Here is a 26,411-nt window from a genome sequence, read left to right as displayed (position 1 = left end):
TATATCAATAGGGAAGTTGAACCCCAGGAGATTAAATAAATTGCTTAAGATCAAATTGATATTTGTATTAGAATTCAAAAATGGTCTTTTTTGGCTGGAAAGCCAATGGTTTTTCTGTTATTCTTTTGCATGTCTTTTGTTTCATCCTCTTCTCCCCTCCTAGACCTGACTTTCCAGATTTTCCTCTGAGATACAGTGAAGGATAGGTTTTATGCTAGGTATTTTGGTGGCAATTGTTGGTGGGATCCTTTTATATGCTCTTGAGAGCCTATGGGTTTGGCTGGGCATGGATTATTATTATCTTCTACAGAGCTGAGGGGTAATGCTGTGAAGTGAAGAGAGTTACACAGCCAAAGGGTGGCAGAGCTCAGGCCCAAGCTCAGGCTATTTTTCTCCTATTTTATTTAAATTACTATATTTAATCATGGTAATTGACAGAGTGATAGTCCACAGTTTCGCTAATGGAACTAGCTAGTTAATTTTACTTCAAAGGACTGTATTTCCCCATAAGGCTCTAAAAGAATTTAGGAATAGTAAAAGAGTAGGCGTTCCTCACACTGCAACAAAATAAAAGGTAAGTTGGTAGCAGGTAACTGTTATGCAGGCTTACAGTCTGCTAGATTCTAGTGGGTTACATCTGTAATAGGATTTTTAAATAACTCGGAACCGTTGGTAACTGATTGCTGGTTACACAACTTCTTAGGCAATACAAGTTAAAGAACAATCAACAAAGAAGCGAAGCAAACTTGAATTTATCCCAGAAACCTTGAATAAATCAAACCGGGGTTTCTTTCTTTATGTTATCCTTATTTTCCAGTGAATACTTTTTATTGTACAGGTCCAGTCCAAGAAATCAAGAGTTTATTTTTTTCTGTATTTTAACGTGCTATTTGGTAACAAGCACTGTTACATCATGGTTTGTTACTCTGTTGTGTAGAAACCAGATGTAAGCTGTTATGTTCTTTGCAGTGGCTTCCCATTCATCTGTATCTCAAGCACTATGAGTCTCAAAAAAAAAAAAAAAAATCAGTGAGTCCTGGTCTGGGTTGGTTGAATCCTTATGAAAGTTGGAAGATGAAATTTCTTTCCTGAATATTATTTATCTTTATTCTGAATTATTCAGAACATGCTGTATTGCAAGAATTTTGGGTAATTGATATATTTCAGTTTTGTTTTTGTTTTTTGAAAAAGACCTCTAGATAGGGAAGAACAGAAAAAGAAACTATTGAGATTTGTGGAATGGCTGCTCGGTGTCCAGCCCTGTGCTGAGTGCCTTACATAATTTACCTCATTATTGGTTTCATAGTACAGATAAGGAAATAATGGCATTTGTATGAATGCCAACTGGATGAAACTCTAATTTAACTTTTTTTAACTATCACATTTTGATGGGCTCAACATTCGATAGGGTATTTTGTCTCCTGTTTTTTCTCCTACTAGAACATACTTCATATGCCAGATACCTAAATGTCCATTGCCAAGCTACCACCTAATCAGCATCATGACCTTAACATATGCTGACTTCTGTTATGGTAGTGACATGGCTACCGCACTTTTAAGTCTCAAATATACACATTTCACTTTCTAAAAGAATTTGCCTTTGTCTAGCAGTTCCAGAAAGAGTCCTAAAATTCTTTCTTATTGGATCATTTGAGGCCATATGTCCATCTTAAACCAATAATTGTGATTGGGTATGAGATGGGGGTTGAAATGTGCTACTTAGTTTACCTTAGCCCAGGTTTAGAATCCCATCTTTGAAGTTGAGACATAGAGTCAACTTCTTCAGAATGACTTAGACCCTGAAATGGAAATAATGGACTTTGAGGAAGGCAGAAATGGAGCCTGAGGAAGCAGGCAAACACAACTGTCCACAACATCATTCATTCTTTCAGTGAACCATGGACGCAACAGTTTTACTAAGAACTGTGGGGAATCTAATTCAAAAAAGATACATATACCACAATGTTCACAGCAGCACTATTTACAGTAGCCAAGACATGAAAACAACCTACAATGTCCATTGACAGATGACTGTATAAAGAAGTTGTGGTATATTTATACAATTAAATAATACTCAGCCATAAAAAATAATAAAATAATGCCATTTGCAGGAACATGGGTGGACATGGAGATCGGCATTCTAAGTGAAGTAAGCCAGAAAGAGAAAGAAAAATACCATATGATATCACTCATATGTGGAATTAAAAAAAAAAAAGACACAAATGAACTTATTTACAAAACAGAAATAGACTCACAGACATAGAAAACAAACTTACAGTTCCAGGGAGAAAGGGGATGGGAAGGGATAAATTGGGAGTCCAAGATTTGCAGATACTAACTACTATGTAAATAAAATAGATAAACACAAGTTTCTTCTGTATAGCATGGGGAACTATATCCAATATATTATAGTAACCTATAATGAAAAAGAATATGAAAATGAATGTATGTATGCATGGGGAACTATATCCAATATATTATAGTAACCTATAATGAAAAAGAATATGAAAATGAATGTATGTATGTATATGTATGACTGAAACTTTATGCTGTACACCAGAAATTGACACAACATTGTAAACCAACTATACTTCAATTAAAAAATATAAATTAAAAAAACAAAAAACTGTGGGGGAAATGGAAAAAAACTAGACACAGTTCCTGCCCTGGGTGTCTATATTTTATTATAGAGAGGAAAAAGCTAAATTAATAACTATAATCAAATCTTGAAATGGTATGAAACAAAAGTGGTGCAACTATTAGGTTCAGAAAGATAATTACCTTTGGGTATGAATAATGGAAAATTGTTGAAGGAAATGAAAGATGACTTACAGCATGAAGGACTAGTTAGAATCTTTGAGGGGGATGGCATATGTAATATGTTGCTGGGAAAAATTGGGACACAGGAAAAAATAAGCTTTGTTAGGGAGTAGGATGGATAGAGATTAGAAGTAATTTCCAAGACTTTAGTAGAAAATGTACCACCTTAAAGAACAAAACTTATCCTATTTCACTGGGTTTTTTGGGGGGAGGAGGATTTATATTTTCAATAAGGATGGTCCAAAAAATTAGCATGTGATCAAAAGTATCATTTCTTGTTGGCTGAATGTGGTAACTTCTGTATTCTTTGGTGAGTTGGTTCTGTTGCTCAAGAATCCGTGCACAGCAAAGTATGTTTTTCTTTCAGTTTATATATGGTTCCCTTCTTAAGAATTTCTATTTCTGTATAAAGTTTCAACTTTATTTACTTGTATCTTATTTTTTATAAAAGAAGACATAGTGTTGCTGAACTTTCAGCTATTTTTTTTAACTCAAACTCTTTGTATCTAAACATTAAAGGGAGGGTTTGCCTTATGGACTGGAGATGGACAAAATGTGTCCCATGGGGCTAAGAGTGTTGTGAGCATTTATTAGGGTCCAGCTCTTTAGAAGGAGTCCAGGAAGATATGTGGAAAGTTTCCTAGCCAATGAGCCTCCTTTTTCCATGATGGATATTTTCAAAAGGGGGCCAAGGCCATGTGTAAACGATGGCTGTGTCTCATTACAGACGAGCCTTCCCCTAATTGGGTATGTCTCTGACTAAGGTTAAAATTTACATCATTTTAAAACACATAATAACTGTCAGCAGGGAAAGCGGCCCAGAAAGTGTGTACTGAGGCCTTGGGAGAAGAATTAGAAGCTGATTTCAAATCTATGAAAGGGAAAAGCTATGCTTCTTTCCTCTAGAGTAACCCATATGGTCTAAAATGAACCAATAAAAGAGAAAAACAAACATCTCTCTTACTGTCACCTCCCTGCCCTGCCTCCAAAGTTAAATGCATTGAGGACACCTCTGAACAACCAGGACTGGATAATTGAGATCTTTGGAGGTGGTGTGTTTGTTGGTTGACACATTCAGGCTGTAATGGAGAAGACCATGTCATTCATTAACAAACCCTTTAAAGTTTGGTGTCTGTCCTTTGTGTTTCATGCTGTTCCGTCCTCTGACACTTCCAGTCTCCTCCTCCTTTCCTCTACTCTCTTTCTGCCCACAAAATCCTTTCTATCGTTCAGTTCCATTTCAAAAGCAGCCTCCTCTGTGAAGCCTCCCTGGATTCCTCCTTCTCCCAGTGTGGCTTGTTCTGCCCCCACCAGTCTGCTCTCAAGGCACTATCTCCTTCCGCCTCCACATTTTCTACTACATGCATCTGCCTCCTACACTACATTATAAGTTCCTGGAGGGCAGGCCCATGTCTCTTTGTACTATCTGTCCCTCATTCATTACTATACAATCTTTATACATCTCTTGGTAAAACAGATACATCTTAAATTAAATAAATTGTTCAAAGATAATAAATACACCAGGAAATAGGTCCCCTGGTCTCATAGCTTTGTGATGCATTCCTTCTTCTCTCAAGGATAAAATATATCAATTATATTGAAAGATTCCACCATTAAAAGGTTTATAGCTAGTAAGGAGGATTAGAAGCCCTAAATTCAACAAATAATCAACACAATATTTAGTGTTTACTGTGGACCTAGCATCAACTAGTGATGGACTAAATAGTGATAGTCACTGCCCTCATAGAGATTCTTGTCTAGTGAGAAAAGTAGTCAATCAATATACAAACTAACAGGTACATTTATAATTAGGCATTGTGTTAAATGTTATGAAGAAAGTGAATGGTGACTCCCGATAATATAGAAACTTTAGAGAAAATGTGGGCTAGAAAGTGTTTTCTGCTGGTGAGCCTGATTTGAGATAAGTGACATTCATAGAACTTCTTGAAAGAGCCACCAGTAGGCAAAGGAAACAGGACATTTGCCAGCTGGCACCTCATCCACGTAAGTCTTGGTTCTTCTGAGGTCACAAGGGTGAATGATAGAGAATATGAAGATATCTTTGACTCAGAGAACCTTAGGGAATTTTAAGTTTTGGGTGCCTACCAACAGTATGGAATTTGAAGATACATGATCTCAAACAGAGCTCAGATTAGTAATACTCTTTTATTTTAAACTGCCTTGATAAATGTTGCGTGTGTGTGGTTGGTGGGGGGTGCAGTATAGAGGTATGAAGAGTATATTTTACTATTTGTAAATGGAGAATTTCATCAGATGCTCTCCTGTAATCTGGAGAAACTTAGTTCCTCTCTTCAAAAAAACTGAAACATACCCTTTGCCACACATATCTGAAAGTCATGAGTCATTTTTGTAAGAAAAGACTAAATTGTCTAAGAATTCATCTTGGCTATGGTTAGAATATGAAGTTCAGAGGAAGCTGGGTAGCAAACCAAAAATAAAGTAGTGGGGGTAGCTGAGAATTAGACGGGAAACTGAAGAAACAAGTGGCACCTCCTCCTAGTCTGGGATTTCTGCAAGAAATTACTTGGGCCCCTGTGGGATGGGACAGGGGGAAAACTTTGAAGGAAAGAGGTGAGGGAACAAGAGCGTAAGGCAAAGCTTGAATTCTTTTAGAAGTTCCATTAGGAGTGAAGCAGTGATGACGGGAAGCAGAAGCAGCCCTTGGAAGCAGGGGCCAGAATGAGTAACAGAGGAAGGAGGCCCTAGAGAACTTCAGAGCCAGGCTGGAGTCAATATTTGAGGGGCTGGCTGGTCCTGGGAGGGTCAATAATCAAAGAGATACATCTAAATTAATTTGAGGGCATGGAGTAAAGAAAGAAGCATCAGCATGAGAGGAGGTTTGGGGGGTTCCAGGATACTCAAGACCCAGAGAGAGCTGGGTCAAAGCAGCCAGAGGAAAGATGCAGTGCGACTCCTGCCTGGCACTCTTAGAAGAAGGCTGTGTCCCAGTGGCACATCAGGGATCCCTGGGCACAGGCAGCGGGAAATTACAGACAGCAGCCCCTTGTGTCCAACAACGACCAGACGTGGCCGTCCCTGGGCTAGATTCATCTGGTGTTGAGCAGCTGGTCAGAGCCCCCTGTAACCATCTCTCTGTGTGATTTCCAATCTCAAAAAGAGGGAATTATGAACTTACAGTTCAAAAAGTAAAAAGGAATTAAGAAAAGGACTCAGGATTCTATCTTCAGGACAAATTAAATTTTGATAATTGAAGTTTAATGCAGTTTTGTTTTTCTGTTATATTTCAACCTGATGAACAATTTCTCAAACATTTATTGGCTTTAGAGACTACTGAGTGGGCCTATTTTAATTACTCCTCCAAGTCTTCTACTAGTGTTCAAATGAACTGCCTTTAAATACCTGGGTAACTGGCCACAGAGGTATAAACAAGTGCGGTGGAGAAACAAGAACCAACAGTCTAGGAAAGTCCCTGCCTTAGAGGCGAGCAGGGATGCAGCAGGATGGAATGGCCACCTCCTGTCACAGGAGGACGACTTCTGAACTGCGGCAGCCCTGTGAAGAGGCGCTCGGCGTCTGGGCTTCAGCGCTGCCACTTGTTAGCTGAATGAACCTGGGAAAGTTGCTTCGCTTTCCTGAGCCTCAGTTTCTTCATCAGATATCTGGGATAAAAATACCCAGATCCTAGACTTCTTGGGAGGATTATAAGCAATGTACATGGCATTTCCATCACAGTACCAGGCACCGAGGAAGGACGGAGGACATCCTAGCTATTGCTGCCGGCATAATGGTGCTAGAATACAAGTGCCCACTGCTGATGAGAACGCATAAAGCCAGAGGCACCTGAGCCTGGAGACGGGAGGAGGGGGAGCCTCGGCAGGTCTGCCTGGCTAACTTCTCAAAGCTGTGACTTGTGGAAAGTCTTACTGCTCCGAGTGAGATGCTTCACATTCACTTTGGAGGTATGGTGCCTTCCAACCATAGATATTGGTTAGTTCTCAAGTGAAAAGCCACCTTTCCTTGAATAGAGAGACTCAGCCTCCCCGAAAGTCATTGTCTACACCCACTCCTCCCCAGGTGGTCTTGACTGGTTGGCAGATTATACTGAGCTCCAAGACAGAGGTCCGTGATTTTTCCAGACTCTATTTAGATGTGAAGCAAAGACAGGATTTGAACAGAATACCTATAGAACCTATGGAATACTTGCCTTTCATTGTTGGCTCAGCTTACTGGGGGCTGAGAGTATGTTTCAAGGGGTAATGCATTACGTGACAGTATTTTACCCACAGCTCCCTGTTTCTCTCATTTCAGTATTCTGCCCACAAGAACGACAAATAAAGATTGGGTGGAGTCATTTGAATGAAGTATTTAAAAAAAAAAACTGCTTGATAGAAATAGCTTAAATTAGGAAGCAGGGAAAAATTTTTTACTTTAAATGAATATTTTGTATCTGTCAATGTAAAGCAATTTGGCAATATAAGTCTAGATCCACGAATTATTTTCATGTCACACAACCACTCTTTTCTTAGATACCGGCTTCTGAAAATAATCTAAAATGTGTACAATGCTTAATTCACAAAATATTTATCATAGAATTATTTATAACAACATTAAGTTAGAAATGTCTGATTACTGAAAATTTGGTTAAATTACATTGAAGGCGAACACTTGATGGGATGTTATGTAGTCATTTAAAAGTACAGAAGCTTCAAGGCTAATTACTTCAACATATTACTAGTGAAAAAATATGGGTTGAAAATTGAGACACAATGTGATTATTATCTATCTCACTAACATAGATGCATACAAAGATAGTAGCAGAAAATACTAAAAGATTGAAAAGAGTGGAAAATTTCTGTTCTTCTAATTTTTCTTTATTTTCTTTAATTTAGTTGCCTCTTTTTATAATAAAAAAAAATAACTAGAAACACTGAGAAAAGAAAAGGAAATAAAACCTCAGTAATTATTATGAAGGAAAAAAAGATAACAGAGAAGAAGGTAAACAAGTAGAAAATTTAGCCAACAAATGATCATAGTGGTGCCAAAGGGAACAAAGCCTACTTGTGATACTTGATGAAACACACTCAGCCTGAATCATGTGAGATGAAATTGTGAAAAACAGTCTTCTTTAGTGACAGCATATCCTTACTTTCCTGTGTTTTAATTCTTCACTGGGGTACATGGGAGCTTAGAGGGGAGGGAGGAAGTTACCAGCACGGCTGACTACCAAGTTTTGTCTATCGGAAGTCGTCCTCCCTTACTGGTCCCCTGACATGTTGTTTCTCTGTCATTTGGGGTTGGGTGGTTTAAGTAGCCCAGAAGCTGTGGTGAGGGTGGCAAGAAGACCATTGCAGCCGTGGAAATGGGGGAGTTTCAGGAACACACTTCCACAGATTTGATATTTCTTGAAAACAAAGCACAATCCTTGGGCAACAAGTATTTCTTTGAAGCAAGATTTCCAGTAAGGAGGAGAGGGATATATGTGAGGATCAGAATTCACAGCATATTTTAATACCTACAGACCTACAGATCTGAAGGAAGCTGTCCCTGGGAATAGAAAGAACTCACAGACTGCTCCCTCTGGCCTATAGAATTTCTGCTGAGAAATCTGCTGATTGCCTAGTGAGGTTTTTTTTTTGTTTTTTTTTTTGTTTGTTTGTTTTTGTAGGTTATAATCCTTTTTTCCCTGGCTGCCTTTAAAATTCTTTCCTTCTCTTCAACTTTGATAGTTTTAATATATTGCATCTTGGAGAAGGTCTTTTTGTGTTGAGGTAATTAGCTGTTCTTTTAGCTTCATGGGCTTGTATATCCAGTTCCTTCCGCAGGTTTGATAAGTTCTCAGCTATTATTTCTTTAAATAAGTTCTCTGCTCCCTTCTCCCTCTCTTCTCATTCTGGGATACCAATTACAATCACATTGCCCTTCCTAAAAGGATCAGATAGTTCTCATAGAACTTCTTCTTTTTTTGGATCTTGATTTTCTTTCTTTCTGTATCTGTATCATTTCTAGATTTCTCTCCTTGAGCTCGCTAATGAGCTCCATCTCCCATATGGTCTCTATTTCCAATGCCTTCTTCGTCTCATGTATTGTAGTCTTCAGATCCAGAATTTGTTTGGTTATTTTTTAGAGTTTCAACCTCTTTGGTAAAGTATTCTTTCTGTTTATTCATTTTATTCCTGAGTTCACTGAACTGCCTTTCTGGTTTTCTCATAGCTCATTGAGTTTCTTCATGATAGCTTTTTTGAAATCTCTATCAGTTAAATCACAATATTCTGTGACTTTGAGTTTAGTTTCTGGAGAATCATCATTTTCTTTTTCTGGTACCGTGTCACTGTGGTTTTTCATGGTACTTGATGACTTGTTTCTTTGCTGACACATTTGAAGTATTGAGCAACTTTCCTCTAAGTAAAGTTTTTGTCTTGTTTTTCTACTTGTCTCAAAGAATTCAACGGGTTAGAAATTAGAGGCCTTTCTTTTGTTTGCCAGTAGACGGCGCTATACCACGAGCTTTTGGTTTCTCTTAACCTGAGCTGCCTCTGGTTATATTTGAGATGGCACTTTCCACCCTTCACTGCCTCTGTCAGAAGCGTTGTCCCATGCCCTCATTATCACTGCTTGTGCCTGCAGGATCATCGGTGTCTTGCTGCTGCCGGTATCACTGGCATCACTGCCTGGGGCACCGAGATGGGTGGGCCCTTCCACCAAGTTCAGGATCTCCTGAGTTGCAGGCCACCCGCCACCCCACCCCTCCTCCCCGCCCTACCCCACCCACCCTCGCCACCGGGAATGGGGAAGGTGGTGGGGAGCTGGGGTCGTGCAGGCACCTCTGCCCTGTCGGATATTGTCAGGTTCACAGGCTCTGCTGCTGCAGGTGAAGGGCAGAGGGCTGGGGTCGTGGGCACCTCTGTGGCTGGAGGGACAAGGTCTCAGGCCCTGCTACCACTGCTGCCCACTTATTGGCGGCTGTAGTTGCACTGTGGCTGGGAGGCCGGGGTTGTCTGCACCTCCTCCCCTGCTGTACTGAGTTCTCTGGTGCTCTGGGCTCAGCTGCTGCGGCTGGTGACCTGGGATTGCAGGTGCCATCTCTGCTGTTTTTCTGGTTCTACCTCCTCTGTTTGTTCCAATCCGCCTACTTTTAGATGTACAGATATGTGAAATTCTCCATTACCCTGGTGTGTCGGGCAGAGGCACCTTTGTTGAGTTGTGGATGCTTTACCGGTTGTAGATTGATGGGGAGAAACAAAGAGAGCCTCTCACTACACAGTGATGCTGATGTCACTTCCCTGCTACTTTATTTTTGGCATCCCATATATCCTTTTTCATTTTACTAGAATATACATTAATAATTCAGGGATGATCTGAGAGATTTCTGAGTGTTCGTGTTTCAGAATACCTTTCCTTTTCTTTCCACCTCAAATGGTAGTTTGATTGAAAGCAGAATTCTAAATTCAAAATCATCTTTCAAAACCATTCAGATTTTTTCTCCGGCCTTAAATATGTCAAAAGTCTGATGCTGATTTGTTTTAAATTATTTTATAGAATATCTGGTTTTTGTTTCCCTCTTTGGGAAGTTTTAGTATGTTTGGTTTCATTCACTGAACAATTATTTATTAAGAAGGTATTATGTGCAAAGCACTGTTCCCAGTGCTAGAAGTAAAACAGTGAACAAAACAGAATTTCTTGTCCTCAAGGAGTTTGAATCGTAGTGGAGGGAGCAAGAAGACAAGCAAACAACTAAAACATGTGGTATGTCAGTGATAAGTGGTGTGCAGAATAATAAAATAGAAAGATAGGATGAAGTGTGCTGGGTGGAAGCGGTAAGTGTTGACATCTTAATTATGAAGACCAGGAAAGGAATTAATGAAGTATCTTTGGCTAGAGATGTGAACGGGTTGAAGGTGCAAGTTGTGCAGGTATCTGGTGGGGGGGACACTCCTGAAGAGGAAATTTCATGTGCAAAGGCCTTGAGGTGGGAACATGCCAGGGATTTCTGAAGGAGAGCAAGGAGTTATGTTTAGTTGGAAGGGAGAGTTGTAGGAGATAAGATCAAAGAGAGTGGGGCGGAAGAGGGCTTAAATTCTATCAGGCCTAATAGACCATTTTCCAAATTTTGACTTGACTCTGAGTAACATGATAAGTCATTAGAGCGTTGTGATGAGAGGAGTGACATCTTCTGACTTACATTTTGAAATATCACTCTGGTTGCTGAGTGAGAATAGGCTGTAGGGGAGAATTCATGATTTTGTCATAATATTCACAGTGAACATGATGCAGCTCGAATCATAGTTGTAGTAATGCAAGTAGTGAAGAGAAGACACACCTTAGATTTATTTCATTTTTTGTGATTTTTAACTTAGAAAAATTCTGTACTTAGAAACACATTATATAAATGGCACAAAGGACTGCAATATGTCATTAACCCAGATTTCCCAACTGTAATGTTTACCACATTTGATTTATATATACATGTTATAATTTTTTTATCCATTTCAGAGTAAGTTGAAAACATGATGCTTTTACCCCTACAACACGCAGTATATATTTCCTAAGAACAGTACATTCTCTTATATAACCACATACAGTGATTCAGTTCTGTTACTTGATCTGTAGACTCTGTTCAGATTTTGTCAATTGTACCAGGAAAGTCCTTTATAGAAAAAAAATCTGGTTCAGGGATCCAATGTTGATTATTTTGAAGAAGAGATGAAAGAAGTTGCTTAAGGAGGGGAGGTTAATTTGGGGAGAAAAAGAGGACTCAAAGATGCCTCTAAGATTTTTCACTCAAGCGACTAGAAAGTGGAGTTACTATTACCTGATACTGGAAGGACTTTGAAAGTAACATGTCTGTGTTTGCCTGGAGGTGGGGAAGAAAGGTACAGGAGGTCAGCTTTGGACATATCAAATTTGAAATGTTTATGAGACATCCAAGTGGATATGCGAGCTTGTTCTTTGCGATTTGAAATTCCATCCTGATGTGTCTGAGAGTCTTTTCTATTAATTCATCCCAGCACTGGGTGAGATCCTTTAACATAAATATGTCATCTTTTTCATGTGTAGGAAATGTTCTTCGATTATTTGAGTAATCCATTCCATTTTGCTCTCTCCGGATGATATTGGAACTTCTAGATTTGCCCTAGGTGTTCTGTAGAATTTCTTTGAAATATTCCTTCTTGGCCATCTTTTGTTTCATCTGAGAGAATCTTTCTGAACATTTTTACAAGTTCACCAATTGTGTTTGTTAGTTTGGTACATCTTTTATTCAATAACAACTATAATTGAATTTTTCTCACATCATTTTCTTCTCTTTGAGGGTAGTAACTACATTTAAAGTTACTTTTTCCTCCTTTGTCCTTTTAGCAAACTAACTAGTCTGTTAGTTCATTTACCTGAGGTGTTTGATTTTTTTTTTTTAATGTGGTGTTTGTTTTCATAAAATGTTCAGTGATTATTCCAGGCTTTACTGTTGATGTGATACACAGATGTCATCATTTGCTGTTTGATGTACCTGAAGCATGCAATGTCCTCTCCAGCCCGAGTCTTCAGTTTTGTTTAATTTGGGGGTGCGTTCTCCTAGGTGGTGTCAACTTGCACCAATCCTCTTAATATTTAAACTTGATCAGCATAATAGCCTGCTAATGGTACCACTCTTTTTGTCCTGCCCTCCTCGAATCCTTTCTCCATTCTGTTGCCAAAAGTAAACTTTCAGAATTGAAATATTAAAATGTCATTTGATATTTTAAAGTGTGCATCTCTTATAATTTTCAGATTGAAATAGGAAATCCTCAGAGTGGCAACATGCTGTGTATCTTGCAAGCCTCACGTAGAGATATTCACCTGTTTTCTACTAATTTACCTAATGTTCCTGGCACATCTATTGTTAATTCCCTGAACATGCATCCATGTCTTTTCTCACATGCTTGTCTTTACCTGCAGTGCTCTATCTCCTCCTCTCTGCATCTGGAACTTTAATGCATCCTTCAAGATCCAGCACCTGTTACATACCCGTGCCCAAACATTACTCCATCGCTACTACATTTTGATGCCTTTACTCTCCGCTATATGTTAAATAAATTACATCCCCCTCTGAATTCTTGTAGGTGTTGTAATAATTTATGTACTTCTTTCTCCCCTACCAGACAGAAGGAGATTTAAATGCAGGGAGGGAAATGTTTTATTCATCTCAGAATATTTACTACCTACTATATGAAAGGTACTTTAAAATGATATGATTTTTTTATTAAATAAAGTGAGAAATCCCAAAATAGATTATAGATGCTCTTCTAGAAGGGGGAGGGGGTCCTGTGGACTGAAGTCTATGCACTCATGAGGATGTGGATTGCCTAATGCCATTCTGTAGTACTCTACCATTTTTTTTTAGGACCCTCGCTTTGTAGACTGCTCTTTGATGTTGGTTCTACCATGGATTCCTTATATAAAACAGCCATAGAAGCCACTTCTATGTCTCACTTCTGATACTGAGGTAGTCCTCAGGCCATGGGCAATGACCACTGAGGCCCAAGCAGGGCTGTGGGCAAAGCACTGGGAAGGGAACTGGCAAGAGACAAGGAAACAGCCCCCGCCAAGCCTCAGACAGAGATGAGGGGCTCTCCTGTGTGGGGGTTGATGTCAGAGCAGAACAAAGAAGGGAAATCCTGGTGCTCCAGTGGCAGAGAGGCTGGATGTAGAACCATAAAGTCCAGTGGGACAGATTTAGTATGTCATGCTAAGACGTTTATACATCTCTGATGTCTGAGAGACAGTGGGAGGCCAGGGAAAGTTCTAAGAAGGGAAATAATATCATTTATGATATAATTTGGACTTCAGCCTCCCATGTCTAGTGGTACATTTGGGATCTACAAAGAGAAGAAACAAGCTGTAGCTATGAAAAAGGACATTCCAGGAATGGCAAGAAGATCTGTCAGTCTGGGCATAGGCTGAAGGTGGGGCGAGGAAAGAGGGGTCGTGACAAAAAATACGCTTTCACATATCAGTTGGGGTCAGATTTCAAAGGGCTTCTATGACATGGTAGGTGTCAGACTTCATTCTTTTCACTAAAAGGAACCAACGAAGGGTTTCAAGTAGGAAAGTGAGAGGACAGAGGGAAATCGGAGTTTGAGGCCAGTCTTCCTGCTGTGCTTCCGGGGTCAGTCACAGAGATAAACAAGAGATCACTGCCCAAGGCAAGGTGCTTCGGGGAGAGCCAGGGAGGCAGCCTGCTCACTTAGGAGAGAGTGCCCTGGTCTGCAGCTTATTCCAGACTCCTGACATCAGTTACTGGATTAGATCCAAATGTAGCCTTTTTAAAGATGTTTAATAAGATCAAGGTAGTTTTTCACCATTATTTCACCCATTCACCCACCCATCCCCCAAAAAAGTCTTAGTTCTGAAAGAAATTCAACATTAAAAACAGGTACACAAATGACTAAAATAAAGAATTTAAATGGGAATTAATAAAGCAGGAAAAGAAGGAATGAGATGCTTAGGTAAAGCATTCTGAGAGAGCAGCTGAGAGTGTATAAGGGCACCAGGGAGGGCCCTGAAGGAAAAGGAATCTGAGCTTAGAGCTCGGGCATATACAGGACGGGGTGAACAGGGCAGACTGTTGGGGAAGGGGAAACACAGTGAAGATGTAAGGGTGGCGTCTAAATATTATCAACAAAGAAATGTTGTATACGTTGTTTTTTAAAAATTCTCTGGCTCCTTATATTTGTAGTGGGTCATCTCCATGGAAGCAGAAAGTATGTCCCTTAATTTTCTTCAGGTGACACAGAGATCAGCTGCGCTCTTTTGCAAACACTTCTTATTATATTAGACAATCATCTGGGTAAATAAATACATTTATGTTACTTCCAGGTATAAAAATTTTGATGCTAGGAAAATGCTAGTCAACTCAAAGCCTGTAAGGGATGACAGCACTGCTGGCTGGGAGCCTCAGAGCCTGCCTTCCTCTCTGCCTTGTCTCCTCCCCCTCGCCCTATTTTTATTTTTAAATTTTTTTCTACAAGAATTGAGTTTGCAGTGGAGTCTTCAAATAATAACAAATAGTGGGTCTCAAACATTCAATCCGGAGTGACTTCTAAGTTGCAAGTGTTCTCCTCTTCTTTAAGTGTCTTTGTCCCAAAGCACAGGGCAAATTTCAAAACCTGAGACTGAATATTAAAAAATCCAAAAGCATAGCAACTAAATTTGACATCCAGGGAAAGAAACAGAGCTTCTCATTTAATAAGAGGCTATCTACTATCTGCAAGTGTTCACTGAACTTCACTGGGCACATTCTGTATATGACACCCGTCAAAGCCCTCAGCTGAGCTTGTCCTTGGATGCTGTGACTGTGGGTGTTGGCTCAGCTGCTCCAGGTCCCTAGGTGCTGCGTGTAGTGTCTGTCTCCCAGGCCCGACTGCTTCTCTCAGACATCCCCTCGGTTTTCCCAGTGTAAGGACTATTCTCATTAACAAGCTATTCTGCAGTGAGCCATTGGAAGCATTTCTAAACTCTATTTACTATTTTTGTGTGTGTTCAAAGTTTTTGCAATGAAGATATTTCTTTGCAAGATTTTAAAGTTTTGAACTTTCCATTTTGTACAAAAACTTAAGATATCCCCCATTCTTTTGTGGGCATCCAACTCTCACACGTAAAGTAATAGATTAGGAAATATTTAATAGTCCGGGTTTAAACAAATCCGTTTACTTTGGTTGAATTGATGTTGCTATTAATTGTCACTGAAGTAAACCACTGTACAAAAAGATCTGACATGAAGAAAGGATGTAGCTCATAACTCAAATGAGAATTGTCTGCAGATTTTACTGTTTCAACTTCAATTTGGAGAATACAGTTCTTTAATATAATATTGATAAGATAATGCTATTCATCCATGTGTCCATCCTTCTCATGTATCAGACAACAGGATGTGGTGAACATGTGGCAATGACCCTGTCCCCACACAGGTGGGGAAGTGACTCTGACAGTGTGGTATTGGACATGCACAGCCCTGGCTACAAGCAAGTCAAGTATGCAGGAGAACTTAAGTGTTTCTCTGAGAAAGAATGAAGGAGAGGAGAAATAAATTTTTTATGCCAACTAATTAAAAATTTCTATTAATCACTGGAGTCACATCGCATATGCAGAGGAATACTTCTTGCATACATACATTTTTTTTCTTTTTTTTTTCCTGAGAAGATATTGTAGCTGCATGCCTATCTGTTCTCCCTTACTGCCTTTGACTCTCAAAAGCCTTCACTGCATCATTGTCTTCTTTCTGTAGGCCCCATTCTAGTTTTGTTTGGCTTTCAAAAGCTGATGAGCCATCTTGGTAGAGGACAACTGTGTGGAATGGAGTGGTCTTCAAGAGAACAAAAAGAGAAAGTGCCATGTGGGAGGCAAAGAGGAAGAGTGTGTTAAAAAAAAAAAAAAAAAAGAACACACTCTATGAAAACCTCTTAACCTCCCTTTTCTCATTATGTTACCTAAGCCAGAGTTGGAGCTAGGATGTGAGAGAGTGTGCCCCCTGCAGGCAGACTGAGAGAGTGCATGGCACAGCTTCGCTGAGAGAAGGCAGACATGCAGCAGCTGCCATCTAAGGCAGGCCATCTGTGAGGCTTGTACAATATCCCTGATGAACATGCATGCACAAATCCTTAACAAAATATTATCAGACCAATTCAACAGCACATTAAAGGCCTCATACATCATGACCAAGTGAAATTTATCCCTGGATGCAAGAATGGTTCAATATACATATCCAATCAATGTGATATACCTCATTAACAGAATGTAGGCTAGAATAATCATCTCAATGGATGCAGAAAAAGCATTTGATAAAATTCAATACCCTTTCATGATTAAAAAAAATACTCAAAAAATTATGCGTAGAGGAAACTTACCTCAGCACAATATATGCCATATATGAAAAATCCACACCTAACATCAGACTCAATGGTGAAAAACTGAAATCTTTTCCTCCAAGATCTGAAACAAGGCAAGGATGCTCACTCTGTTGTTTCTATTCAACATGGTACTGAAATTAAAAAGAAATTAAAAGAGCAATTAAGAAGAAAAAGAGCAAGAAAATGAAATAAAAGGTATCCAAATTGGAAAGAAGTAAAATTATGTCTCTTTGCAGAAAATGTGATCTCATATGTAGAAAACCCTAAAAGCTCTACAAAAACAAACAAACAAACAAAAACCCTGTTAGAATTAATCAATGAATTCATTAAAGTTGCAGAATTAAAAAATCATCCTATAAAAATCAGTTAGATTTCTATAAGCTAATAATAAACTATCTGAAACAGTAAATTAAGGAAACAATCCCATTAACAATAGCATAAAAAAGAATAAAATACTTAAGAATAAACTTAAAAGACTTGTGCACTGAAAACTATAAGACACTGATGAAAGAAATTAAAGCAGACAGAAATAAGTGGAAATACCCTGTATTCATGAATTGAAAGAATTCATATTGTTAAAATTACTACCCATAGTAATCCATCCCACCATAAGTGATCTGCAGATTTAATGTGATCTCTATCAAAATCTCAATGGCATTTTTTACAGAAATAGGAAAAAAGTCCTAAAATTCATATGGAACAACAAAAGACTGCGTGGCCAAAGGAATTATGCACAAGGAGAACAAAGTTGGAGGCATCAAATTTTCTGATTTCAAAATACATTACAGAGCTACTATACAAAGCTGTAATATAAAATATATTACAAAGGCATCCAAATAGTATGGTACTGGCAAATAAACAGACACAGAGACCAATGGAACACAACTGAGTCTAGAAATAAACCCATGTATAGATGGTCAGCCGATCTTTGACAAGAATATGCAAGGGGGAAAGTATGGTCTCTTTATTAAATGGTCTTGGGAAAACTGGATGCAAATGAATAAAATTGGAGTTTCATCTTACACTATATACAAAATTTAACTCAAAATAGATTAAAGACTTAATTGTGAGACCTGAAGCCACAAAACTCCTAGAAGAAAACTTAGGGGAAAAGCCTGTTTACATTGGCCCTGGAAATAACATCAAAAGCATAGGGAACAAAAGCAAAAATAGACAAATGGGATTATACACACTAAAAAGCTTCTGCACAGCAAAGGAAACAATCAACAAAATGAAGTGTCTTTTCCAGACACTTTTCCATTATAGTTATCACAAGATATTAACTATAGTTCCCTGTGCTTTACAGTAGGTCCTTGTTGTTTATCTGTTTTTTATATAGTAGCGTGTATCTGTTAGTCCCAAACTCCTAATTTATTCCTTACTCCTCTTCCCCTTTGGTAACCATAAATTTGTTTTCTATGCAAAGACACAATTTAAATGTTAGAACAATAAAGGTTGCAAATAAAATGATGGAAAAAGATGTAAAGTGCGAATACTAAACCAAAGAAGACTCGGTATATCAGAAAAAGTGGATCTTAAGAAAGAATCATTTTTAGAAATAAAGAGGACATTTTATGATGAATATATCACTATTCTAAATTTTTATGCACCAATGGCATAGTATAGAAACATATAAAATAAAAGTTGACAGAATAATCTATAATGAATGAAAGACCATAAAAACCTCCTCACATTTGCTGCTAGAACAGGGAGACAGAAAATCCCCACAAAACACTGTGTATGTAAATGATATGAATAATATAATTAAATGTAATCCCAGCTGACTATATAGAATACTGGAAGGATAACATCAATTGTGCATAAACTCTTAGAAAATGGTAAATGAGAGAACATTTCTAAGTTTGTTTAATGAAGTCAGTAAAACTTTGTTACCCCCAACAAGGGCACTGAGAAGAAAATCATGGACCAGTCTTTCTCATAAGAGAACCAAAATTCTATGCAAAAGGACTTAAAATAAAATAATATATTATCGAGGTTTATATACCACATCAAAATGGGTTTTATTCCAGCTACACAAGTGTGGAGTATGTGCAAATCAATCATTGTAATTAACTGCACTAACCAAAAAAAGGGAGAGAAATCATGATTATCTCAACCAATACAAAAAAGCATATACAATACTTCTTTCTCTATAGGAAATTACAACACATTATTGAGACAAATTAAAGAAAATGGAGGGATATGTTATGTTCAGTGATTAGAAGACTCAATATTGAAAAGCTATTAATATCCATCTAAAGCTACTGATAGCTACAGTTTCAACACAACTCTGTTAAAAACCCCTGAAGTTTTTCTAAGCAGATTCTAGAACTTACATGGAAGTGCAGAAGGTCAAGTATAGCTCAGCTGACCTTAAGGAAAAGAAAGCTAGAAAAATTGCACTACCTGTTATGAAAACTTACTATAGTGCATTAGTGATTTAGACAGTGTGGTATTTGCACATGTATAGATCAATAAACCAGTGGAACACACTGGAGCCCTAAAAATGGACTGAACTGACCCATATCAGGTCGCCTGATTTATGACACAGCTGACACTGTAGTTTAGTGGGGTAAGGATGGTCTTCCCAATTATTGATTCTTAGTCAATTGGCTATCCCTATGGGAAAAAAATAATCATGGCTTTCTACCATACATTACCATTACCATAAAAAATCAATTCTAGATTAATTGTATACCTAAAAATGAAAAAAATTAAAAATTAAACAGAAGAAAACACAGCATACTGTCTTTATTACCTTTGAGCAGTCAGATTGCTTAACAGAACTTGACAGTGCTGACTTTGAAAAAAATTTGACAAAATTGGTAATACTGAAAGTTAGATATTCTGTTCATCAAAAGATACCAATTAAGGAATGAAAAGGAAAGTGGAGGAAGATATTTACAAGACGTATCTCCAACAGAGGAGTAATATCTAGGCTAGATAAAGAACTACTACTAATCAATAAGAAAAAGGCAGGCAACCAAACAGAAATATGGCAAAAGACTGCAAAAGGCTCTTCACAAAACAGGATATCCAAGTGTCCAATTTATATGTAAGAATGTGCTCACCTTTATTATTCATTGGGTAAATGAAGAATAAAACCACAATGCAATCCAACTATATCTATTACAACAGCAAAAATGAAAGAGGCAGAAAATTCTGGGTGTTCTTGAGGTTGTGGAGCAACTGAAACTCTCATCAAACGTTAGTGGGAATCTATATCAGAAACTGTTTGAGGCTTTCACAGAAGCTGAACACAGATATACCCTACAGTCCATCAATTCCACACTTAGGTAAATTCCCAACAGAAATGCATTAAGTAAATTCCCATCAGAAATGCATACTTATTTTCACAAAAGATATTTATAGGAATGTGCATGTATTTATAATAGCCCTATAACTGGAAATAACACTATTGTCTATTAACAGTAGAATGGATAAATTGTGAAATAATCATACAATGATATAATTTACTAAATAAGAACTAACTAAAACTATACACATGAATGAATCTCAAAGTATAATGTTGAGTGAACTAAACTACACACACAGAAAGGACATTGAATTTGTATAAAATTCAAAGTAGGCAAACCTATATGGTTTTAGTTGTCAGGATGGTGATTACCTTTGGTGAGGATATGTTTACTGTGTTAAAATTCATTGAGCTGTATACTTACAGCTGAGCACTCTACTGTTAAGTATGTAAGTTTTCAGTAATAATATTTATATTAATTTTAGTAACTTCACTAGGTTCTGTGAATACAAAGGAAAATACAATTCTTCCCTGGTCAGTCTTATTTGGAAGGCAGAAGTGTAACTGGAGTTAATAGCAGAAACATCACTGACTACTGCTTCCTGAAATCTATGATATATAGTACTGGATACCTGTGCCATGGCTGTCCCAGAGAAACCAGACATTTCCACTCCTGTCTTGCCAGATGATCTGATCTCTCTACAGACTGACATCCCGACTCACTTTGGCCTCCAAGTTTTGCAGTAGCACAACAGACTAGCAGAAACTAGGTCACATATAAGCACTATAACTGCAAAAAATGTGTACAGAAATTGTCTGGCAGACCAGAAAGTGTTGGAATGGACGTTGAATGAGCTACCTTATGGGATCTGCTGTAAACCAAGTAAAGGGCGTAGGAAAGAGAAATTCAAAAAGAAGGAAGAGCAGCTTTCAAGATATATTGGCATATAGCTATGTGAGTAGAATCGGATTTCTTAATAGCCTCCCCTTCTTCTGATGTTAAGATTTAGAAACTTGGGCTTAGAGGCACAACTTGCTTCTCCATGTGTGTATGAGAGAGAGAAAGAGACAGACAGACAGAGACAGAGGCTTTGGAGAACTTAGCCAAATGATACCCTGCCTGGGGCTCAGTTTCTTCACTCAGTATAGTGATACATACACAATGCACATGGCTGCTGTGAAGGCTAAATGAGACTATGCTCAGGCAAGCATCTCATGTGGTACCTGGCACATATTAGAGGTTTAACATGAGCTTCTTATATCTGAGAGAGACCATGGCAGCTGGCGAGAAAGGAGAACTTGAGACAGATCGTATGCAATTATTCATACTTTCTTCTTCTTTCTGAAGTTGTTCCTTCTAAGTCATTAACCAAAAAAAAAAAGAAAAAGAAAAAGAAAAGATGAGTAGAATTTATGGTGGCACATTCATCCTTGATTCAGATACGAATACAGTGTAATTTCATGTTTACCTGATGGAACTACTTTTCTACAGAGGAAAATAAAAGGCAAGTACAGAGACTACACATTACATAGAACAAGTATAACATGAGGCAAGCTTTTAAAGTGGGTTGCAAGGAAATTCTATTCCATATCCATGAAAGCAGAGGCTCTCTAGGGTCAGATTATTATTTTTCAAATTAGTTTTATTGAAATATAAGTTAATATGCAAGAAAATTCACCAATTTTCGCGCTCAGTCCCCAGTACCTTCATTAAAAAAATTAAATAAAACTAAAACTAAGTACCTCCCTCCCCCCTAAAAATTCACCAACTTTAAGTTTACAATTTGATGAGCTTTGACAAATAACTCCAACTGTATCTAACACAACGTAAAACATTCCATCACCCCATAAGTTCCCCCATGCCCCTTTGAAGTCAATTCCTTCCCCTGCGACTTGGGCCCTGAGCTACACTGGTCTTCTTTCTGTCACATTAGTTTTGATTATCTACAGAAAGAAATCATTCAGCTTGTAGTCTTTTGTGGATAGCGTCTTTTATTTAGTATAGCGTTCTCAACTTTATTATTGCCCCCCTGAAGAGCCTTTTAGACATTTTTAGACATTTTTCCCTAATTGTGTTTCCCTCGCTTGTGAAATCTAATACCATAGATGTAATGTTTGTCTGTTTATGGACTATAGGTATACCTATGTTTTGTACATTAAAAGTAAGATTTTTCATGCCTCAAGAACAAACATTTTCCCCCCATGGCAGGGAATATTGCCCTATTGAGAACACATGATTTTGTATAATGCTTTTTCGATTCACCAGTATTGTATCAGTAGTTGGTTCATTTTGACTGTATGAAGAGACATTCAAGAAATGAATAAATGCAAATGTATTACAAAGGTCGGGTACTAAATGTGGAATTCAGCTGTTCTTCCTAAAATTCGATCCTCAGTTTCCCTGCTATCAGTAAACAGACCTCTTATCACACAGTTCTTTAAGTAAGAAATCTGGGAGTGATTGAGACACTTCCTTTCCCTTCATTTCCCTATACATAATTCATGGCAAATCCTGTCAATTTTGCCTCTAGATTATTTCTTGAATCTGATCTCGAGGGATCAGAATTTGCCATTACCCTGATCATTCTAGACATGTAAGAATTTTGGTTTTTAACTTGAAAGAAATGGGAGGCAATTGAGGAATTTAAATAAGAAATTAAAATGACTTGATTTGTGTAATTAAAGATTTACATGCCTTTTATTTAGTAAATAATAAATTAGAATTTGGATAATAAATTAGAAGGGACCAAGACTATACAGGGAAAGGATCCTTCAGGAGTCCAGAGGAAAAATGATAGTAGTTCTTTTACGAACGTAAGGGGTGGGGATGGGAGAATGGGGAGGCATGCTGTTTTCACTGGGGCCCGTGAGAAGAACTTAGCCAAGATCCCACGGCTAGATGATAACATAGCTGTGATGAGAAATTCAGATACACCCTCCTGTTGCTTGCTCTTGCCTTGATTTAGCCAATTTTTTTGGCCAAACTAATCAGTATCCTAAAGGAATTAAGTATAAATACTCTTGGATCATTTGTGGATAAATTGGAAGGGATTAAGAGAATTAGGATATGTAAAAGAAAAAAATTATTTTGTGTACTTAATGTATCCACTCAGCTTTCTGTCCATTTTAGGTTCCACCTCCCCCCAGTGGTTGCTGCAGTACTAGTATCCATGTATCAGCTTCAAATGGCCTGCAATCTAATTTTATGCAAATTGTTTTGACTATGTAGACATGTCTCTGGGGGCCTCTCAATGAGGTTTTTAACCTATTAAAGGTTAAGAATCAATGATTTGTGCTTTCAGTCTAGAGTATACAGAAATGTATATGACAATAGTCTTATTCTTAAGGCAGATAAAGTTTACATCATATAAACAAATAAATGACAAAGTCACATTGCCTGTGCGATGTGAACAAAACATGAACAAAATTCTCGAAGTTTGTTAGTTACACTGGTGCTTTATCTCTTCCAGGTGACTTCTGAAGTATGGCTGGCCACAATATTTCCTCCTGCGTTGAACCTATACTGACACCCCATTTAACCAGGCTCTACTTCGTTGTGCTCATTGGAGGGCTGGTGGGCATCATCTCCATTTTGTTCCTGCTAGTGAAAATGAACACCCGGTCTGTAACCACCACAGCAGTTATTAACCTGGTGGTGGTCCACAGTGTTTTTCTGCTGACAGTGCCTTTTCGCTTGACCTACCTCATCAAGCACACTTGGACATTTGGGTTGCCCTTCTGCAAATTTGTGAGCGCCATGGTGCACATCCACATGTACCTTACATTCCTGTTCTATGTGGTGATCCTGGTCATCAGGTTCCTCCTCTTCTTCAAGCACAAGGACAAAATGGAATTCTATAGAAAACTGCATGCTGTGGCTGCCAGTACTGGCTTGTGGCTACTGGTGATTGTCATTGTGGTGCCCCTGGTTTTTTCTCATTATGGAACTCAGGAGGGGTATGATAAATATCACTGTTTTAAATTCCACAAAGAACTTGCTCATGTACCTGTGCAAGTCATCAACTATATGATAGTCATTATTGTCATAATCATTGCGGTGATTCTTTTGGTCTTCCAGAGTATCATCATCATTTTGATGGTGCGGAAGATACGCCACTCCTTACTATCCCACCAGGAGTTCTGGGCCCAGTTGAAAAACTTGCTTTTTATAGGGGTCATTCTTGTTTGCTTCCTTCCCTACCAGTTCTTTAGGATCTATTACTTGTACACTGTGGCAAACTCAAGTGAATGCAACAACAATGCTGCATTTTACAATGAAATCTTCTTGAGTGTAACAGCAATTAGCTGCTTTGATTTGCTGCTCTTCGTTCTCGGGGGAAGCCATTGGTTTAAGCAAAAGATAATTGACCTATGGAATTGCCTTTTGTGCCGTTAGCCACGAACTACAGTATTCAGAACTACTTCCTTTATATTGACAGTGAAGACAGGAATGGTTATTTCATTACTTGATTAAAAAACCATGCCTTGATGTGGTCAAACAGAAGGACTATAAAATGTCAGAGGATTCATTTCAGCCCTTATTTAACTCCTACCATCTCTGAATGATACCTATACAAGGACTAGTGATGTTCAGTCCACCTGGAGTTACAATACTGCATTATTTTCCAATGTAAAATGTCTACTTGGCCCATTCAGGTACCATGGGTCTAATGGTTTCTGAGTTTTACTAGCTTAATGTAGGCCTGTGGATTTTTTCCCTCCTGCCCATATTTCTACTATTTCCCTCAAAGTTTCAAAATTGTGAAACTTTGGAACTGGTCTGGCTTCGTATTTGATCCTTCAGAAACTGAAGCAATTCATGTTAGGAAGGGAAGAACTGAATGAATTAAGGCAACTTTTTTTTTTTTCCAGCAAGGTAAATGCTCAGGATTTAAAGATTTTTCTTTATTTGTTATACTCTGTGGATCCATAAATTCATCAGATGAGTAAGAAATACCCCTGTGGGTTTTTATGATCACTAAAATTATGGAGTCATAGAAATTAGTTTTGAGGGAGAAAAAGCAATAACATACTGTATACAGGACTTATTCTCAAATTTTTTCCTGTTTTAAATTTTATCTGTTCTTTTTTTCAAGTTCTTTTAAGAACTTAATTTCTATTTGTCTTCTTTTCCCATCTTTTCTTAGTTTTTCTTCTTTCTCATTTGACCTATAAATTTGTAAGAAAACTTCTAAGACCCCAAAAAATTTTACGAAAATTTGCTATACCCATAAAATTTGTAGGAAAATAATTATGGTAAAATATTTTAAAAATTTAAAAAGTATTTACAGGAATGACATTGTTTCTCTTCTTATATATCCATGTCTTATTATCATAATATCTGATAGCTTGTAGATTGTATTATATAGTCTCTTACAGATTTTAAATATGTTAATGTCAGGCAATATGCTTTTCTCTGTATTATCACATATTATAATAAAGACCTATTTATATAAATAAATATAAATAGGCCTATTTTTGTGGACCTATAAGAAATATTATCCCAAATATAGAAATGCAATATATAAAATATCTTATTCATTAATATTTACAGAATAATGAAAAAATTCATTTTGCCAGTTCTTTGTCTCAAATTGTTTTAAAAATAAATCTTTTGCAGGATTGGGAGTGACATTGGCCACTCAGGCCACTTTTGGTCTGGTATTTGATGGCTGGGGTCAGAGGCTAGACACCCTGCCTTGTGCACAATTAAAAATAATCAGGACTTGCTCTGTATTTGAATATTCTTTCAGACATTCATGAAGTAAAACATATGCTCATAATAATCAGAACAGTTAGTTACATTTTATTCAGTTTTCATAAACACATAGCATTTTCTTAGTATGGTTTTAATTTTCTGAATTTTTCAGAAATGCAGCTACCATAGATATTGAGGAAAGATTTTACTCTGTCTTCCTCAGAACTTTACCAAGAGTTGTTCATTCCTTTGGAAAATCACATTATCAATGGCAACACCATCTGTGGAATTAACATACAACACAACACACATGTAAACAATACAGGTGCCAACATCAGACTGCCTCATTTTGTCTCCTTTTGTGACCGTATCTGAGCATTTACACAATGAAATACATATATTTTATTATAAATAACTTTCTCTTTTGTTACTCATATATATATATATATATATATATATATATATATAAAACAATTTGAACATTATATATGTGTAAAAGGGTTATATTATCTGTGAATTTTATTTTAGAGTGGCAAAAGTGTTACCAAATATCTACAATAAAAAGTAAGGCATTCGGTCTGCAAAGACGAGAACCAATGTCTACCACAGACATAGTCAATTTAAAAGGGAGATTTGCCAATTTTATGACATTATAAACTGGAAAGATGCTTCTATATTTTGGGAATACTTAACCTCAGTTTGATTCAATTCTAAATGATGTCTTTCATTTCTGTCATGATTAAACAGTAAATGCAACTTTTAGGAAAATACAAAG

At 37.6% G+C, this 26,411-nt stretch overlaps 1 protein-coding gene across 7 annotated transcripts in view; it reads left to right on the top strand.

Moving 5' to 3' along the window:
• Positions 1 to 26,094, top strand: part of GPR141 (G protein-coupled receptor 141) — a 169,145-nt gene extending 143,051 nt beyond the window's left edge. For 6 of the 7 annotated variants that reach the window (XM_074367225.1, XM_074367226.1, XM_074367224.1 and 3 more), the window contains one exon: positions 23,409 to 26,094. In XM_074367225.1, coding sequence (XP_074223326.1) covers positions 23,423 to 24,334 — 912 coding nt within the window. In that variant the 5' untranslated portion in view covers positions 23,409 to 23,422 and the 3' untranslated portion in view covers positions 24,335 to 26,094. Of the gene's footprint in view, positions 1 to 6,491; positions 6,762 to 23,408 lie in introns of those variants that run through there. The other variant, XM_074367228.1, reaches the window with a different exon arrangement.
• The last annotated feature ends 317 nt before the right edge of the window (positions 26,095 to 26,411 follow it).

Source organism: Camelus bactrianus, chromosome 7 (assembly GCF_048773025.1).
Source record: "Camelus bactrianus isolate YW-2024 breed Bactrian camel chromosome 7, ASM4877302v1, whole genome shotgun sequence".
NCBI classification, from domain to species: Eukaryota; Metazoa; Chordata; class Mammalia; order Artiodactyla; family Camelidae; genus Camelus; species Camelus bactrianus.
Note: the sequence above shows the minus strand (reverse complement) of the source record. Positions and strands in the feature narration are given on the sequence as shown.